At 36.1% G+C, this 19,588-nt stretch overlaps 1 protein-coding gene across 2 annotated transcripts in view; it reads right to left on the bottom strand.

Annotated features, from left to right (window-relative positions):
- Positions 1 to 3,676: 3,676 nt before the first annotated feature.
- Positions 3,677 to 19,588, bottom strand: part of LOC138106397 (alkylglycerol monooxygenase-like) — a 197,195-nt gene continuing 181,283 nt past the window's right edge. For both annotated transcript variants that reach the window (XM_069006947.1, XM_069006946.1), the window contains exon 13: positions 3,677 to 7,128. In XM_069006947.1, the coding sequence (XP_068863048.1) occupies positions 7,048 to 7,128 (81 nt within the window). In that variant the 3' untranslated portion in view covers positions 3,677 to 7,047. The remainder of the gene's footprint in view (positions 7,129 to 19,588) is intronic.

Raw genomic sequence — 19,588 nt, forward strand, 5'->3', positions numbered from 1 at the left:
ATTAATAGTATAATGACTAATATTTTATAACCCTTATTAACACTTATCAGTCATCACCACTGTTTCCCTCTAAAATCTGACTAAAAGACATCTGATAATTTCTTCAACATACTTACAAAAATTAACTTCATAGCTACTACTCTGTGTTACACTGCCTACAACTTTGTGAAATACTATCTAGAGGAAATATTACACGAAATTTTGTTCATTCTGAAAATTCAAAAGAAAGATATATTTTAAAATACTGGACTTCAGCATCCACTAAGAAAAGTGGTTTCTGATGGTGATTCACAATCATTGTATACAACCCTATAGTCATCCTGCTAAATGAGAAAATTACAATAGGAAACGTGCTAAATTACCCTCTTTAGTGGATGCATTTATCACAGCTACAATGTCTAGTGGTCTGTCTTGCTTAATTTCATTATCTTGAATGTAATGCAATGGAATCTGACAGGACCATAAAGAGAAGCATTGAGAATATACATCAAGTCCTCAAATGTACCAGCATACCATTTCATCCTCTTTATGCAAATATTGTTGGAAAAATCCCTGATGTGTAGCAGAAGACCCATTTGCTTTGCACTTATCCAAGGCACAAGGTAACAGAGAAATTCCTAAACAGGAAAAGCACAAAGCAAGCATTATGCATTGTTATCATAACAACCATCACCACAAATAGGCCACAGGAACTCTCTGTGGACCATCTCCTCTGTCACATCTGTTCTTATTAAATTTCTATTTTGAATGACAGTGACTTTGAGCATTCACTGCTGTGCCTGATAGGTTTGTACTCGTGATAAGCTTGTAACTGTCCCTGTGCCAGGGCACACCCCCCTGGCTGCCCCAGCAGAGTCTGCTGTAACCTGTGCTCCTTTCTTGCGCTGCGAGTTTTGCTGCTTGAGTCCATCTATGCTTCCCTGCCTGGAAATGATGAGGAAAGGAGACTGGACACCTCACCTTGTTCAGGCTGCTTGACACGGTACAATGCCCATCTCCGCCAGTGCTCAAATGTCTCTCAGCCATACTGAGAGATGAGTTATTTTCCATGTAGCATCTTAAGAGCTGGTTAATTCCTCAGGAAAAATACCACAGGTTTCCATAAAGAAGTGCGAGGAGGAAGCCATTAGTAGAATACAGAAAGTTTTCATGATCGTATAATACCCAGGGCTATGTTAGCTAAATTCCAACTCTACCACCAGGCTTTCTTGCAAGAAGAAAACCTGGAGAAAATAATACTGAACAACAATCCTTCTCCTGTAGCACAAACCACTGATAATTGTTCTTCACTAATAAGGCCCTTTACACACATACTACAGACCAATTACCAGGCATAATTAACCATAATAAACTATAGCCATGAGACACTCACAGATTTTTCCATGAATAATAGGAATATTGTTAGCAAAGAAAAAAATGTATTCAAGTATATATCTTATTATTGGCCATGAACTCATGAAGACATTACTTTTCTCTTACAGCCATATTTCAGATAAAATAAATAATATATAAAATAAAACCAAAGGTGATCTGACCTTCAATGACAGATTTTGTTCTCAGAAACTTGCCTTTAATTGCCTTCTATTTCTTCCACCAGTCCCTGATCATCAGGCTTTTCTCTCTTAGACATCGCTGTCAAATCCAGTTTATGGTCACAGACAGGAAACTGGGAATACTTGAGGTTTTACAAAAATAAGCACATTGGTACATACCTACACTGCTGCACTATATAACACTTTACCTTCCCTCAAAGTATTTTTTTTGCACTGTGATTAAAAGAAGAGCAAAAATAAAACCTTTGCTTTCAGGATGATTAAAGGTAGTGAGTCAGCCATGAGTCATGAGCAGAGAGAAGGTAAAGGGCTGTTAGATCTGAAATTGCAAATGCTGCTACGTGAAGCAAGAGTGTAATGCCATTATGTTCAAATAACAGGCTCATGACCTCAATGCAGACAGACAGCAGCAAAAGACATGATCACACTCAGTAAGTTAGTAAGCTATTCTTTGATCTAAAAATTGTAGTTCAATTGTCTTATGGTATTTTTCTTTCCTGGCAAATTGTAATTTATGTGCTGATAAGTACTTGCATTCAAGGTTTGTGGAAAAAATGTAAGCAGCAGAAAGCACCACAAATTCCATAGTGCTTAAAATGTTCCGTGATTTTCTTCAATATTTTAATCTCTTTTTAATCAACCATTGCTAATACTGGGCTGTCTGTCTCTGCCACATTAAATGATCCACAAAAACGGTAGTGACACACCCTGAAGCAAAGAGACAGTGATAGCTAAAGCATGGTGCTGAAGGGACAAAAAGTAACTACAAAGAATTAATAACAAGGAAACAGGAGAGAGAGAGTAGAAACTGGAAAAAGGACAGTGCCATGTTAGTTAAATGTAAATAAAAAAATGCATCATTAGAGGAAACGAGGCAAATACAAGTGAAATAAATAAATATAACAGTAGCAATGTATGAGCAGTGTATACATAGTGTTTTTTGAATATTAGAAGAGCCTGTTGACTGATAGGAACAGTAAAGAAAGTAGGCACCTTTATGTAAGTATTGGCTCCCATTAAAAAAAAAAAAAAAGTAAAATGTTTGTGGATATGAAATATGCCACTATGTACCTCCACACATAACAAACCTAAGGAAATCAGGAGAGGATATTTTGCAAAGATGAATAAACACTAGAGAGAGAAAGAGAAAAATGGGGAGAAAGAATAAAGGAGGAAGCAGTAAAAATATAGCAAGGGGTGGGGTGGAGAGAATTCATTTTGTATCGCTTTTCTGTGCCAAACCATAAACACAAGGACACTCAGCAGTTCATTTTTACTCAGTGTTTCCACATTTTTCTGCTGTTTTCCATAGGTGGGGCAAAAAAGACAAAGAACCGAGCCAAGTTTTCCATTGGCCTTGATATTAATATGGAAGTGCTTCTCCAGCATGTGAGATATCTTATTTTAGCTTTATGTTGTGGTTTGTACCTGAGTTTCAAATGTGGTATTTTAACACTTGTTTTCTCTAAAGAGAGAATCCTGAAGTCCACAGTACATCTCTTGTTTGCTTTGCCCAAACTGCTGGGGGTGGAAGGCAACACGGCATAGTGTGGTGAAGTCTGCTGAGAGTTACTGAGGGTCAGGGGCCCTCAGAAAGCCAGCCTGTGGCCTGCTTTGTTTGAATTCCAAACTAAATTGCTGGTCAAACACCAGCAGGGAACCAGGAAACCCAGCAAAACTCTGCCTCATAGCCCCTGTGTATGCCTGTGCTGGAAACAGAGGTTTTATGGAAAAAGGGTACACCAAGAATAGTTTTTTTCCCATTCAGCTTTAGCAATCCCAAGAGTTTAAAAATCATGAGTCAAGCTCGTGCTATCACTAGGGTGTTTTAAGAGGGAAAATGGTTTAAAATATTACTGATTAAAATGTTCTTGTCTGCCTTTTAGCTTTTGAACTTTCTATAGGTCTTGTTTTCAGGAGGCAAAAATATTTCTGTATTCACACAATTTCAGGAGCCAGAGCTTTAAGAAAAACTTCAACTAAGGACAACACAGTTTACATAATAGGCAATGCTTTGAGTATTCTCTCAGTTACTGCTGTTCTTGATGAACTCCACTGCTGAGATTTAGCTTTTTTTGTCAGAAATTAAAGAGCAAATAAGAAAACTCCAAACAACTCATACCTTTGGTGCCATACAGTTTATTAGTTTCTAATCACATGACATAAATTCCTAAAAGCTCACAGACATTTGTCTGTAAAAAGGTAGCTTTAAAATAACTGATCAACTACCTCCTTTAGGTAATGGTTTAAGTAATGAGGTCCTTAATCCCACAGATTGAGAGAAAACTGAAGACAACAGAGACAAGAGAAAGGGCCCTGAGTCCTTTATATCTGGTAAGTATAGGTTACAACTTTCACTGTCAGCATTTATCCATCAAGGTGCTCTGATTTTATTATACCAGAAAGGATATGATGTTAGCCACTGTTGGGAATAAGCAATCGTGAAACTCTGTTAATCAATGCACTGCACCAAAGCTTGAGTTGCAGTAAATATTGCATCATTCTTGTTTTCATACAGGGAATACTGTGCCCTGAGCCTGAGGTCAGCAGCAAGTTTTTTGGTGACTTGAATGGTGCAGGGTCAGGTCTCAAGTGACACAGGATTCAGCTGCTTACTTCTGGGTTTTCAGTAACTTGATATTGCTGTGTACATAGTCCAGGAAAGGCCATGTGTAGGGATGTAACATTACAACAGCTGGTAAGAGCAGGGGAATCACTTTTTAACAGTCTTGATGAAAAAAAGTTCTGTTTATCCACATTCTTCTCATAAGGTGTATCACTGGGGAATTTAGTAACAAACAAGACCAAAAGGAAGTCTTATGCAATAGTGCAAATTAAAATGTTATTTATGAAGTTTCACACTTGGACATGTGAGGCTAGGCTGTTAGTCTCTAGAATATTTTTGTTTCTAGAGACCTGAAAGAGTGGTTTGCCAAAAGAAAGGTAGTTACTCCTACAATGTCTATTAGTTCTGCATCAATATTTTGTTCACTACTGTCTTCACATAATTCACCTTATTTCACTTGATCCTATTCTATTGTTCAAACCACAAATATTCTAAAGAAATAAGTAATGGAATATTAAAAAGTCCAGGGGAGAAGGGTGGCTTATCAAAATATTATTCATACATGCTAGCAATGAGCATTGTTTTCAGTTCAATTAACTGCATGATATATATTAACTGCACATAATTCAATTCAGTGGCCAACTAGTCTCCAAAGTCTCCTGGTTACTCCAACCCAGATACCTTTGGAATGATTGTTTCACTTTTTGCCGTGGATATAAAGACAGCATAAACTAGATCCAGTAGTGGTGTTAGGTGCCTAAAATACGAAATAATTTATATTTTTAAAAATTTGTGACAAGCAAGTTGACAGGATATAGTTACCTACCACATAGCTACTGAAAGAATGGTGCAAAGGTGTTTCTAAGAGCTTGCCTCTGAAACTCTCTTCTCTAAGAAGGGCAAATCCTAGCTTTCAGTCTGTAGCCAAAGGATTGCTTATACATACCCAGTGATGTTACTGTAAAGCACATGAGTCTTGGACACCCACCACAAATTTCTTCAAGCCTTCAGCCAGAGAAGCTGCTCTCAGACCCTACTGATCAGTATGCAATGGAAGAATGTTGCTCCTCTCCTGCACCTTGCTTTCAAACAACCTATACACTATGGCAAGTCCATGGAAATAGGAAATTTGGGTCTAAAAACCCTTGGAAAAGTGGAAATTTGTTTGGCTTCTGCTTTAATGACTAGGTTGTCCTCATCAGACACATTTTATATTTGCCTTGAAATCACATTCCTTTCCTCATGTAAATACATGACATTCACTAGGACAGCTTTAAAATTAATTTAATTTTACTTAGTTCTTCACTGTTGTCCCTCCAAAATTGCCACTCTTCAAATGCAGAAAATATTATTTTTTTGTCCTGTTCCTGTCTCTTTGAAGGATTTATTTTAATAAGGAAACTGACTTTCAATAGGATTCTTTCTTATGTCATATTAAACTGACCATGTCATAATTAAAAATTTGGAAAATATAGGTGCACTAACTCACAGGGCCACACAAGAAGTTTGTGGATTTTCTTGTACTTCTGGAATCAGATTCTGCTATTTTTAAAATAATCTATTAAATAACCTATCATTAAGGCTCCTTGTAACCCAAGCATTTTGATGGTTCTGTTTTACAATCAAGATGATATTATCACTAGACATTGCAACAATTTTATTTATATAACATTAGTGTGTTTCTAACAATTTATTGTAAACATCCAGTTACATAGACAGTGGCATCTGTTACAGCTAGAGACTGAAAATATGGGTTAATTAAAAGTAGGCTATGTGTCTAAATCTGAGATGTCTGTTAGACAGCCATTAACATCTTAAAGGAAAATGAAATGGGTAAAAAAAACAGAACACAAACTTAAACTCATTTTTAAATCCAGGTACTATTACTAGTTTGAAGCATCTAGGACAGACTTCATTTTTGAGCTACTTGACTTTAAGCACTTCTAAAAGGTTTGGAGCCAAAAAAAAGAGTTGGATGAGTGTGAGGAAAGAAAAACAACTTAGATCCAGTATTTTTGCCAGTCCTGCTGTTTGGAGACTCCCTCCACCATTTGTATTTAATTTTCCTATCTTAGTACAAACCTTCTTTCCAACAGCTCCTGAAAGACAAGACATGCATCTCCCCTGACATCACCTGGCAGGAAATTACCAGAAATTAAGGGCTCAGCCTTGCAAATATTTTGTCTCGTGAGTGAGTGTCAGTGGGATACCCACGTGTAAATCCTGGTTTGATCACTATCTAAAGTTGGCAATGCAGGTGTATTCCGTAAATAACTCAGCCTAAACTGCATGTCTGCATTATGCAACACATACATCAGCCAATTTTATTGAAGATGTTTCAAGTCATACTAGGTTGAGTTATTTTATCATGCTGTTTTTAATCATTTTCTTGCCTCAACTACTCATCCTCATGTAGCTGTATGTTATGAACACTGAATTAGGCATGACATGGAGATTCTCGTGTAATTCAATCATTACAGAAAAAAATGACACTCGCATATGTTTATGTTTAGCCTCAATAAGAAGACAGTCAATCACTTTATACCAGGTTACATCAGATATGATTTTAAGTATTCCTCTTGTGAAAAATACTTTTCACATATTATTACTAAAAAAATCACTGCAAAAATGAAATTAGTTTTACATGGTTTCTAAGAATTTGTAATCCTATGAATGTAAAAATCTATGCTGTGAATGAATACTTGATTTAAATTGGGGAGAAATTAAGTATTTCTTTAAAAAATCAAATAAAAATGAATATACTCCCTTAGGAATCTTTCAAACATCTAAACAAAGATCACAAATCTCTCGTATCTTAAGTGAACTGATTGCAATTCAGCATGATTCATGGTCGATTAATTCCAAGGAACTTAGACACTTATTCTAAAGTGCTGTTTCCATATTTGAGGTGATGTTAGATCTGCTCTTTCAGTGGTGTTTATCTTTGAATGAAGTGATCCGCTTCATAATTTGGATTCCCCAGAATGCAGCACAGAGGGAAAACAAGACCTACAACACAGAATTTAGAATGAGAATGAGAAACATTATATGAGGTTTGTTTGGTTGTTTTTTTGGTTTTTTTTTTGTTTGTTTGTTTGTTTGTTTTTTAGTTCTATTGATCTGTAAACATAATGAATGGGTGAAAACAGAGAACTTGAGTAAAAAAAACCCCAAGAATTCTAGGTATATGATAAATTCACTTTAGAAAAATATGCTTTCTTTTTTTTACTACTCCTTATTGTGGACATTCCTGTTGAATTTTGACAAATGGTCTGAAGAATGCTGACACTGTAAGTTGCATGATAGGGTATGAATAAGCTTAAACAGGATCTACAGCAAAAGAAATATTCTTACTGCAGTACAACACATCAGTACTTATTCCCCAACCTGCTGTTTATGATGAGATATAAGGTAGATTGAAAACAACTTAAAAGCACAATTCTCTTTATCTTGTCCTTGGCTCTGTGCAATTTTACTTTTTTTATTTGGTGAATTTAATGAGAGATCTAATAAATTTTTTTCAAAAGTTTATATGCTGAAAACTGCGTTAGGATGAGTAAGAAAAATTTCAGAGTAAAATCTAAATTAGGTAATTGTTCTGTCCAGAACCCACGAAGGAGCAAGATAAAATGTGTGTGCACGTGTGCATGTGGTATTTTGTATCCAAAAATTTCTGAAAGAAACTTTTGTCTGTCACATAGAAAAATTTCTTTTATTTGGAAAATTGCAAAATTAAGGAAATTGTTATTGGTTATTGAAGTGAATTTTTGTCTGTGAATGAAACAAAACAATTTGTTTATACTGAAAGATTTTTTTTTAATCCTGTCATTTTTTGTTAGAAGAAACAGAAAATTTTGACAAGGAATTTTTGAGTCAGGTTGTAATAATTCTTTTTTTCAGGTCAATCTGCAATCCAAAGGCGCTGACTAGGAGAGCTCTAATTTTAACATTAATATAATTTAACATTCAATATTTAATAATGCATGGCCCAAAGTTCTACTTCTGTCTTCATCTACACAGTCTCTCACCGAAGTACATGGATCAGAATGTCCAACATAAATAATAAATTACCATAATACCCAAAAGGTACTAATTTTTCAGTCAGTGAAGGCAGTGTCTGCTCTGATCCCTCTCACACTCTGGGACAGGTACAGGCTTCATGCAATGTGTACATTAGGTGTATGCTATGCATGCTTAGTAGCACAAGATGAAAACAGCACAACGTAGGAGTAAGTAGAATTCAAATAAAATAAAATCAAAAACCCCCAAGTCTCATTCAATTCTTAACAAATTTCAATTATTTTCATTGAAGGCTTTAATTCTACTTGAGCAGAGGTAGGCTGTCTACTGTGTTTAAAACTTCTGATGATGCTGTTGGTGCTGTAGTCATAGTCCTATTTGTAAGAAAGACTCATAAAATTCTCACCAAAAGATTTTTTGTAAGAGTTTCAAGACTTTAGGTATGAAAAATATAAATTCTTTTTATTTTCTTTCATTATCACAAATATCTAATAAACCTGCATAGCTCTATTTTTACAGATATGGAAAGGAAAGTCTTTTAAAGCAGTACTGCAGTCACACAGTCTGCTTCTTTTGGGAGATAGTTCTATGCTGAGATGCTCTGCAGAAGAAATCTAACTACAAATAACTACCTGTATTTCTGATTTGGCTGTTATGCAATTGAGATAAGTGTAAATCACATGTACATAAAACAATGACTTACACATAACATTCTCTTCATAACTGTGGAAAAATTCTTTGTCGTGCTATCTCCAGAAACAGAACTTATCCACTTGTCATAATTAGTACTTCTTTGACACATTAATAAACTTCTTTCATTCCTCACCTCAGAAATTTCCCTCCTATTCCTGGAAGATGCATTAAATATAGAACTATTTCATTTTCAGAAGAAGCACATTTAATGACTGAGGTGCAGGGCATTTGTAGGGGATTAATGACTGTTGGGAGATGATGATGATCACCTGAAGAAGCACAGCCATGGGCCATTAAACCCCAGGAAATGTCCTCAGCTAAAGATGGTTATTGCTATTAGAGCCTGAAAATGAACAAAATATCTCAGGTGAATTTCCCGTTTTTAAATGAAGTGATGCAGTTTCTTCTTTGTTAATTAAATTCTTTATTGTGAACTTCCTAAAGCATGCAATCAATGCTTGTGGGGGAGTATTTCAAATTGCAGTTATTATATCCAGAATGGAAAACCACATATTGCACACTGTGGATCTGCAAAACTAGTTTGGCTTCACAATTGTACAAAAGTATTGATTCACTGCCTATCAATGTCAGGACTGCCAGTACCTGATGGAAATAACGCCTTCAGGAAACAATAATGCTGCAAGGTTCTGGGGAGCGGCGCGGTTAAGAAAAACCCAAACATCAGGATAAAAAATTAAGGGGCCACATCCTCGCTTGCATGAGAGCAGTTCTGGCTGTCTCTACTGCTGTAATGCTGACCTGCCCTGAACAGAGCCAGCTGTATGGGGCTACCAAGCAGAAACTTGCTGTGTAGGTTGGAGTTCAGTTTCTTTTGATTGCTGCTACATATTTCGGAGTCACAAGGCTTGACCCACTTGAATGAATTGTGCAATCAGGTGATGTCAGGAATGGAAAGCTGAGACGATACGTGCCAGAACTCTGAGCAGACTACAGTGTGGGCAGCAGGAAGCAGCAAAAGAGCATTCCACCAGGCAAGTTCAACTATAGTTGACCAGTATTTTTCTAATGCCCTTGGGAAAACATATTTCCTGAATCCTATGTGCAGATATTTTGTATTTTCTACTCAACACTCTCATATGCTAACAGGTTAGGGGTTTTTTTTGGTTGTTTAGTTTTGGGTTATTTCACTTTCTAAATTATTGTCACAGAAATTCTCATTCCTTCTTATATTGCCCAAACCCACTAATATTTTTCCTTTGATAAAAATATTCACATATCAGTTTCATATTTCAGCCAGTTTTGAAATAAAAAGAGAGAATTAAGTAGTATACCTTTTTCTTTTTTTACACTGAAAAAAGTTCCCCCACAAACAATATGACATATGAACAATAGTTTCACTTCTGTCTTAAAGTGAAAAATTACTGTGGACAGTAGTCATATATGGAACAAGCCTAAAAGCAGAACTTCTCACAACCCTATAGTTAAATGCAAACTTTTTGTCACCTTAATATAAACACTTGTTACATTTACCTGTTTGAGTAGCTACAGATTAATTATAGACTGTCCTTTAGACTGTTGGAAGAGTACAAATATTTATATTACCTCCTTTCATACAGTCTATTTCCATACAGCCCATGTTCTCTCCCTGAATAAGTCTACAGAAATGCAAATCACATTATTCACAAGAACAAAGATGGCTTAACTAATGGATTGACTGCAGGACTGAGTCTGCTCTTCACAGGAAATTCCCACTGGAGCAATTGAAGTTTATTAGGCTGTAAAGTACTTTAAAATCATTAGCTAAATTCAGGCACCCACTTCTGCATGATTAGCTTTGTTGCTGAACACTAATGTTGTTTTCTGCCATTTTCATTTTGGTAATGCCTTTGTATATCTGAGATGCCTAGACATGTTGTCTTTCCTCCTGCAGATTTCATCTGGATAGAATTAGAAGGGTTTAGACATTGGTCTAAAAATGTAGACAAATGTCCAAAGATAGTTCTGCTTTAAGGAGGGGGAAAAGTCTCGAGCCACACCACCTCAGATCCTTTCCAACCTAAATCATTCAATGATTCTCTGACATTTCGCAGATTCTGGCCAGGCACATTCACTCCAAATTCTGCTGCAGAGGCAATCTGCAACTGCTATTAGCAACTTCTGGGGTACACCACCATATGAATGGGCATGTTTATTATCTTGAATTCTCTGAACACCTCTGTGCTGGATAAAGTATTCTTAGCTCCGGAGAGGGCTCAGTAAGATCAGCACATCCCTATAATTCATTAAGTTTGCTGTTCACATCATAAAGTGAACCTCGTACTGGCAAATATGATAAACAACTAGTCCTCTCAATGTGATGCTGAGAATCATCAATGTGATGTTAGAGTTGTTGAACTGATACTACAAAACAAACATGATTAAGGCTCTTTCTATATTCTTTATATACAAATTTGGACATGGCTTCTTCACAGGCACAAGACATAATTTCATACCATCAATAGTAATGAAGGTGTGAGTTTTAGACTTTGAGAAGGCTGTGTCTGGGTAATGTCACTGTCCTTTCCAACTAAGGATGGAGATCACAAACTGATACAAAGGTTAAAAAATTGCCAATATCAATAACAAAATGGTTGAACAAACTACTCCAGATTTCAAAAGTACCCAAATGATGCATTTTTCACAAATACCATTTTTTACCCCCATTTCTCTACAGAGGATTGTTACAGGTGCTGAAATACACAGAGACAGAAAATCTATGTTTCAGAAGGCAGGAAAGTGGTTTACTATTTATGTAAGTCAGGAGTTGGATAACAAATGCATGGATCTTTATTCTCAGTACAAAGTTTGGAGATGAGCAGTCTGAGGCTAGTAGAGAAATGCCATGACATTAACAGCAAATCCAGAAATCACTAATCTTGTACAGTGCACAGTTCAAGAAGATTGCACTATCAAAAAAGTTGCAATAATAACAGATGGAAAGGGAAACTAGGAAACAGGAAGGTTCCTCCTCCTTCTCTGTGTGTTGACTATCTTATACTTGGAAATATATGCAGAAGTGGGAAACTGATTTTTCTTTTTTTCTTTTTTTTTTCTTTTTTTTTGTGAAGGAACTGTGGATACAAGGGAACAGGGACAACTACAATAATAGTGGCTTCACAGCTTATGTTATAGATTTCTTTGAAAGTAGCAGATGTCTGGAAATTCCCCACAAGGGTTCATGACACAAATTCAGACTACTGGCGCAGCAGGTCTCATAGATCCAGCATGCCCCTGACCTAGAACAAAGTATTTGACGTCCCTGCTCAGTGCAGACAAGGTGGAACCAGACTATCTTTAAAGGTCTCTTCCAAGCCTAACTATTCTATGATTAAGAAAATGGCACATACAGGATTTAACCAAGTATCTTCAACACCCTCAAAGCATATTGATAGTTCACCACAATGACATGTTCTTTTATGACATATCTCATTGGTTTTATGCTTCACTATTAACAAATAATGACAAAACAATAGGGAAGAGATATATACATCTCCATTTTATTCTGTTAAATGTTTTAAACATTCCTTCTTTTATTAAAATATGGTCTGAGACTCTAAAGCTAGATAATGCATGAAAACACAGGCTGCAAAAGCCCACATACCTTAAAAGGCTTATATTACCTACCCAGGAAAGACAAAGAAAGATCTGGAGAAAGAATATCTATTTCACAGCTGGACACATCCCCAGTACAAAATCAAGTGCACTGCAGAGATGCCTGAGCTAGCAAGCACATAAGCTGCTAAATCTCTGCACAGCACCAGCTTGACTCTGTCTTTCCTGGCATTGCACACAAGCTAGTAAGTCACATTCCTCAGTTAAATACGTGGGGATTTTTACACAGGCAGTGCTATTGCAGTTATATTTAGACCTAAAATGGCTTATGTGGAAGCAGCATGTTATCTGGCATCATGTCCTTCACTCAGGAGAAACCAGCCCACTGCCTCTCAAATCACTTGTGTAGATAAATGTATCCTATTGAACTGTTACCTATGAAATACCTTCTCTCTTGAGTCACAGAATAATTCACAATCTAAGAACTAGGATTAGGAAGATTTTACCTCATTCCCCAAAAGACAAAAAAAGTTACTGAAGTGGGAAGCTTTCCTGTCAGTCATATGAATAGGAATTCCAAAATATGTTAATAATTATTAAATCTTCACCTTGTGATGAGCTAATGCAAGCTGGAGGCAGTATCAACATCGTTCTCATTAACATGTATATAAACTCTGCATCTCTTCAGTATAAAATTTGTCTTACAGTATTTTATTGAAACATCAGAGAATACTTTCCACAGTGTTACCTAATTCCATCTTTAAATTTCTAGATCATCCTAAAATGTTTATCTATTTCAAGTTGACCTCAAAGCAAAACCATGTTAAACAGAAAAATCCTTTTTATCATTTAAAAACATTTAAAAATAACTTCTGAACTAAGCCTGTGTCGCTGTTTTGCAACTAATTTCCAAAAGAAGAAATTTAGTGTTTAGAAACTAGCAATCATCACCTGATCTTAAAAATTTTGTAAAACATGTGAACAGAATTTACAATTTGTTACACATTCTATAGCATAACAGTATTTTAGAGTTTCTTTCATACTGCTTTAGTTTTATTTCTGACAAAACAGTTCTGAAAAACAAGTTCAAATATCAACAGTTTCAGAAGACCTTAATTCTGAATGTCACTTTTTGTATTTTAAATGTTATGTTTTTTTCAGCCTCAATTTAACCCCAAATTTGAGAAACAAGAGCCATGGAAATTGTCTTAATTATTATATGATAAATCAACAAGTAAAAATAAGGTTTTCAGAAAAGTTAACAAAACTGATGGCAAAAAAAGATGAAAAACTTAACCAGTAAACTATACCAGTTTAATCTGTTGCAGGCTAGCAGGCCAAATGAGATTGAGAGAGTTATTAATAGTCATTCATTGCAGAAATGAAATATTTGAGATAAATATGTCTCAGTTTGGCTAAAGTTGTTGAGTTTATTATCTTAAACATTTAAACAGGAGTTGTATCCATTGGGATGAAACATCGCATTTACTTTCATGCATGTCAGAAGCTGCAGCGTAACTGCATACACCCCCCTGCATCACTTATAGCTCAAACACAACTTGGAGGGTAAAACAGACATCTGCAAAGAAGCATTTCACTTCACAAGATATTATTTAATTTATATGTAAAGAATAGTTTAATCTTCCTTATTAAAAAAAACCCATGAAGCTCATTTTACTTTAACTGACAGATTACTGCACAGATCTTATGTTTTATCAAATTTATATTGTTCTCTTAGGCTCAAAGAATTGAATCCTTTTAAATTCAGTATTCTAAGTGAGAAAGGCTATACATATATATAAGAGTTAGGGTATATTTTTATATGGTCATGGCTTTAAGAAATGTTTAGGTACCATACTGCAAATTCCTGCATTGAAGTTTTACTTAAAAGATGGGACAAATTCATTTAAAGGAGCATTGCAGGAGGGAGCTCTCCTTTATGCATTCATCCTCGCTTGAAAATACAGGAAAATTACAGATACAGAAAAAAAAAAAAGTAGTTTGAACATGGAAGGAAAATTGCTAAACATAACATTGCAGAATTTGGACAGGATAGAACCTGGCTGTGTAATATTTTCCAAAGAGGCATCGACAGAGATAATTTAATAAATAGGTAATTCAATCTCTTCAATCCTTTCATTTTTCAGTTTAACACAATCCTATACTGAAGTAATCCAGTGTCTAATCTCTCCATCATTAGCAGACATAAAATATTCTATATGCATGTTTCTATATGGATGCCTGCATTTCAGAGTGTGGCTGTACTGCCTGCAGGTGGTGAAGAGAATCAAGAGCGCTCTGTCAGCCTGGAGAGCTCTGACAAAGGTGCTGCAAAGCGATCTCCACTCACTGGTATACTAAATATCCTCTTGAGAGAAGGCTGACTAGCTATGAGCTCCAAAATGGAAATTTTTCCATTGTGTGTGGGGAAAAAATATTAAAAAAGTAATCCCAGCCTTTAATTATAACCCACAGACATTAGATCACTGACAGGAAAAACTTTGCTGCAGATGTTGAAAAGACATGACGGGGAAAAGCTGGCTACTGTGACTAATGGCAGACGTGAAAGAAAGGATTAAGAATGTGCAGAGACGGATAAAACAATTGAGTGACAAGCAGAAGGGATTTCCAGTACAGCGAACAAACACCAGAGAAGTATTCAAGACAGACAGGGGAAGATCAAGGCTAAAAGTCACTCTAGATGAAGATTGCTCTTAAAGCCAACATGTTGTAAGGAGAAATTAATCCTTTAATTGAAAAATGGAGAACACAGAAGGCTGTTCTCAGCACCAAAAAAAATCAAACCAAATCAACCAACCAAAACACCCCCAATTTCTGAATGAAGGAAGTGGGTCAATATTCATTAATAACATAAAGGAAAAATCTTGCCATAAAAGATGCGTATCCAAGTTAAAGATAGAACACAGCCATCCAGCTCGCCAACCCTCTTTTGAGGCCAAAGGCAGTAAGCTGTGACTGTCTTTAAGTTCAAGGAGAAGAAAAATTTGCTGAGGTTGATCCAGCCCTCCGTCCATCCCTTTACATGGAAAAGTAGATGTCCTGGCTCTTGGTGTCTCTCTTCCCTGCTCTCAAGACTCTCCCTGTGTTGTGGTTTGTTGCTCCTATTCTTGTCTGGGGAAACTCCCATTCATTCCAAAAACTCATCATCTTTCAATTATATAAAAGAAGTTGTTACTGACATTAACCACAGATGTATTCAAATGAGCTAACTCATTCATATTCCCACTTATTATGTCAAGAGAATACGGTTGTACTGTTCAGTTGGGTTAGAGAAAAAAACCTTAATGGAAGTAATCTATGTGACTTTTCACTAGGAAAACTAGGGGCTATGGTCCAAATGAAACTTCTGTATGGAGGGTGCAAAACTGAGTTGGAGAAGAAACATCTAGAAAGGAAGAATCAAAGATTATATCACAAAATGAATGAGAAATAAGAATTTTGATGAAAAAGCAGGCATTTATAACATATTATAATATATAAAAAAAAAATAAAAAAGAAACATCTCTCTTTTCCTGGAATATGTGAGATTCATAATAGTTTTTAAAAATCTGGAGATACTGAAGAAAACGTGTAATTGAGTAGAGATGGCAGATACTAGAGAGAAACCAAATACATAAATATCCTGTGAAGAATAATCATTAAGGAGTACATCAGAAAAAAACTGGCGTTAGAGTAGCTCACAAACAAAACGTCTCAAACAAACAGTGCTGATACAAAAAGATGTTAGTATCAATGTGAAAGATATTTACAGAAGCATTTATATATAACTATTATATAATGTATATATATGAGTTATATAAAAGAAGCATTTAATGTATTGATCAAGCCTACTGAAAGGTGGTGAAGTCTTCAAGGAAAGCATAGATAAGCTGGATGTAGTCATGAAGTAGACTACAAGAATTATGAAAGGTTTAGAAAAGTGGACCTGTAGGAAAGCTTGAAGCAATTCTGCTGTGCATTCTTGAGAAAACAAACAAACAAACAAAAATATCCAGGAGGGGAATAAGATCAATCTTTTGACATGTAAAAGACTAATACGAAAAGAAAAGATGATAAGCTGGTGCTTAGGGTAATGGAAACAAAACTAGTATCTTTTCCAACTAAAATTTTCATTAGATAATGGATGGCTATGAGGATGGCATAGCATTGGAATCAGCTATGCAAGGAAGCTGGTCTGTATGTGAATGGTGAGACAGGCACGTGTCTATCGTGTAGCAGTACTTGATCTTTCTCCAGTGCAGGATCTCTGCCAGTCTGGTATTTCTGTTTATTCTTAATGAACACAAAAGCACTCTCCAACTCTAAATAACTTTTCCTCAGATCAACTTTGCCAGCAGTGGTTAATAAAGATATGACTGCTTAGCACAGGGAGAAATCATGACTTTGCAACTATTCTTTTTCAATAACCAAGCTTGTGCAAGACTTCACTGATTTCAATCTTGGATGTGGTTGTCACCTCAGTAAAAGTATCAAAAGCGGAATCTGATGCTTCTTTTCCCCAGTTTCTGGCATTGAATGGGGCTGAACCTGCTTCCCATCAGAAAAGTCATAGGACTATTATATTTAGAGATCAGCTTGCATTGCCTCTTCTGACAATAGCTGCAAAGCCTCACAGCAGAAGCATGAGCTAATTTGCTCCTATTTTGCGCTCAGCATACTCTACACTAAAGCCATGGGACTGCATAGTAAAAATCATTTGCTTTTAAGACTGAAAGAGTAATCAAGTAGCTATGGTAAAAGCCTGGGACACTGGCCTATTCAATCTGCATTCTTTGCCATAGATTATGCAGCATAGAGCAAGACGTTTAATCTTTGTAGTTTCTTAGCTGCAGAACAGGCAGTGAGTCTGTTTCACAAAAAAATAATTACTTTCCAAACCCTGTTTTGCTAAAATCCAACATAGTTGCATTTACTACAGTAATTTCTGAGAAGACAAAAATCTTTCAAAAAGGCATAGATTTGGCCCTCTGTTGTTTTTTTCTCAGACAATCCTCATATCAATAATTATGGATCCTTTTTTGTTTTTTTAATCTCAACAATAATGTACTTATATAAACATAACAGGCTTCCTTAAAAATCAGATAATTGCACGCATTTCTTATGTTGCTCCAGCTATTGAGCAATCTGAGTTCCATAAATCATGACACTGACCACATGAAGAGCTAAAAATGGTGAGAATTTGTTTCCGGCTCATGATTGTATCAGTTTTAAAAAGTCACAAATCACAGTAATATGAACAATGGCAGAATGCTGGAAAAAATACCGATCCAGGCTTCATTTTTATAGCAAATTTTTGGTTGGGTTTTTGTTTTGGGGTGTTTCCCCTGCTACACTGAACCCTGCATTAAAAAGCATGTTATGCCCTAAATATGCTCATTTTGGAAAGGCAACTTGGTATTGTTGTATTTGTATGTCAAAGGGAGGACTGAAGTCTCAACAATTGTTAACCTCTCCCATGGTGAGCTAATAAAAGGTCAGAGACCCACATGTGGCTTGCAGCCTGGGGAATTTCTCTCAATGTTCTGCCAGGGATGGGACTGCCTGAATGACTTCTCTCATAAGTTTTAAGCCATAAACTGCATCCTACTTGGCTTGCTGTGCCAAAACTGGACCCAAGGGTATTCAGAGTCTTTGCTGATGGGAAAAAATGAGTGCTTCCTATGGAAGCCACAGCTGTTTTCCTGAGAGAGAGAGCACAGATGCTCAAATATTTCTCTACTTTCCATTTCTGACTACCTGTTCTGGCAGCAGTTCCATGAAAGGGGAAGGACAGAGGCAGGCATCCAGATGCTTTCAATAAACCTTGGCAACACATGTAGTGAATGCCTAAACACTAAAAATGTTCACAACCAATTTTTTTCTGGATTTCAAACTATAAAAAAGTGAAAGCATGCACTAATGCTCCCCATCTTCCCATTTTCAGCAGAAATTTAGTGATCAGAATAATAACCCTAGTTATGAAAGCAGACACTATTTACCATTGAAAAGATATCACTCACAGAAGTGTGCATTTGTATGAATATGAATATACATACACAGACATTGAAGAGGATATATAAAATACATATATCCTATGCATTTTCTAGAAAGATTTATTTCTTCCACCAGACAGTAGGCTGACTCTCATAATATGGATTTGATTTTGCATTTTGGGGCCACAGTTATCCCTAGTGTAACTCTGAAGTCAAAAAAAACACTTATGCAAAGTTATATTATACATTGATTTGACCCAGAATTGTATTTACATCAGCTAAATTACATTAGGATGTGGCTCACGACACTGTTCAGTAACTGTTCAGTATTTATTCATACCTTCCATTTTTTGCCTATACATATTGATATCCAAAGATCCTTTCATAGATACACTTGATCAAAAGTCTATGTTTCTGTTCAGGACAGGTTACATAGATGGTTTGAAGCCTTTATACTGGCACTGTTCAACACATTTCTCCAATTTTACCTTTTGAAGTATTACTGAAATATTTCTTAAATGGGATAAATTAGTCCTGTTAAAATACAGTAAACAAATGTAAGTGGAAAGTGAATAGCAGATAGATACAGCTGGTAAGTAAACAGCAGATCAGCACATATACAAGACTGCAACCCCCCTGGATTTAATGGTTATTGATTGCTCAATTAATCAGCAAAAGCACTCTCAGTTAAGCTTACAGCTCACTGGTTTATTTGCTTATTTTAAGGACATCTCTGTCCATCTCATTCATAGCTGCACCTGTTTGCAACCTGCAGTCAGTGCCTGCCCCTTCTGTCATAGCCTTTGTGCTACAAAATGAAAAAAACATCTGTCTATCAACAAGGGAAGCAAGCAGATGAACACTGATGTCTGCAAAATCTTTAGGAAAGTGCTTTGGGAAAAAGTACCTCTATAAAAGCGGTAATTTTCCCAACAGACTATCAAAAGGGCATTCTCCTCACAAGACATCTGAATGATGCTCACTTCAAGACCCTCATCAGGCTACTTGAACAGCCACTGACCATTCTTCCTCTGGGCAATCCCTCTCTACCCCATTGTTCATCGAGACCTTTCATTTACATCCAATCCCCCAGATTTTTTGGGTTTTATGTATTGATTGCCACCTAGACACCAGACACCTTTTTCTACATCAGCTCAGTGATCAAACTAAATTACCAGTGTTCTTGCACTAAAAGCCAAGCTGCCCTCCTA

Source organism: Aphelocoma coerulescens, chromosome 2, assembly GCF_041296385.1.
Source record: "Aphelocoma coerulescens isolate FSJ_1873_10779 chromosome 2, UR_Acoe_1.0, whole genome shotgun sequence".
Taxonomy (NCBI): Eukaryota; Metazoa; Chordata; class Aves; order Passeriformes; family Corvidae; genus Aphelocoma; species Aphelocoma coerulescens.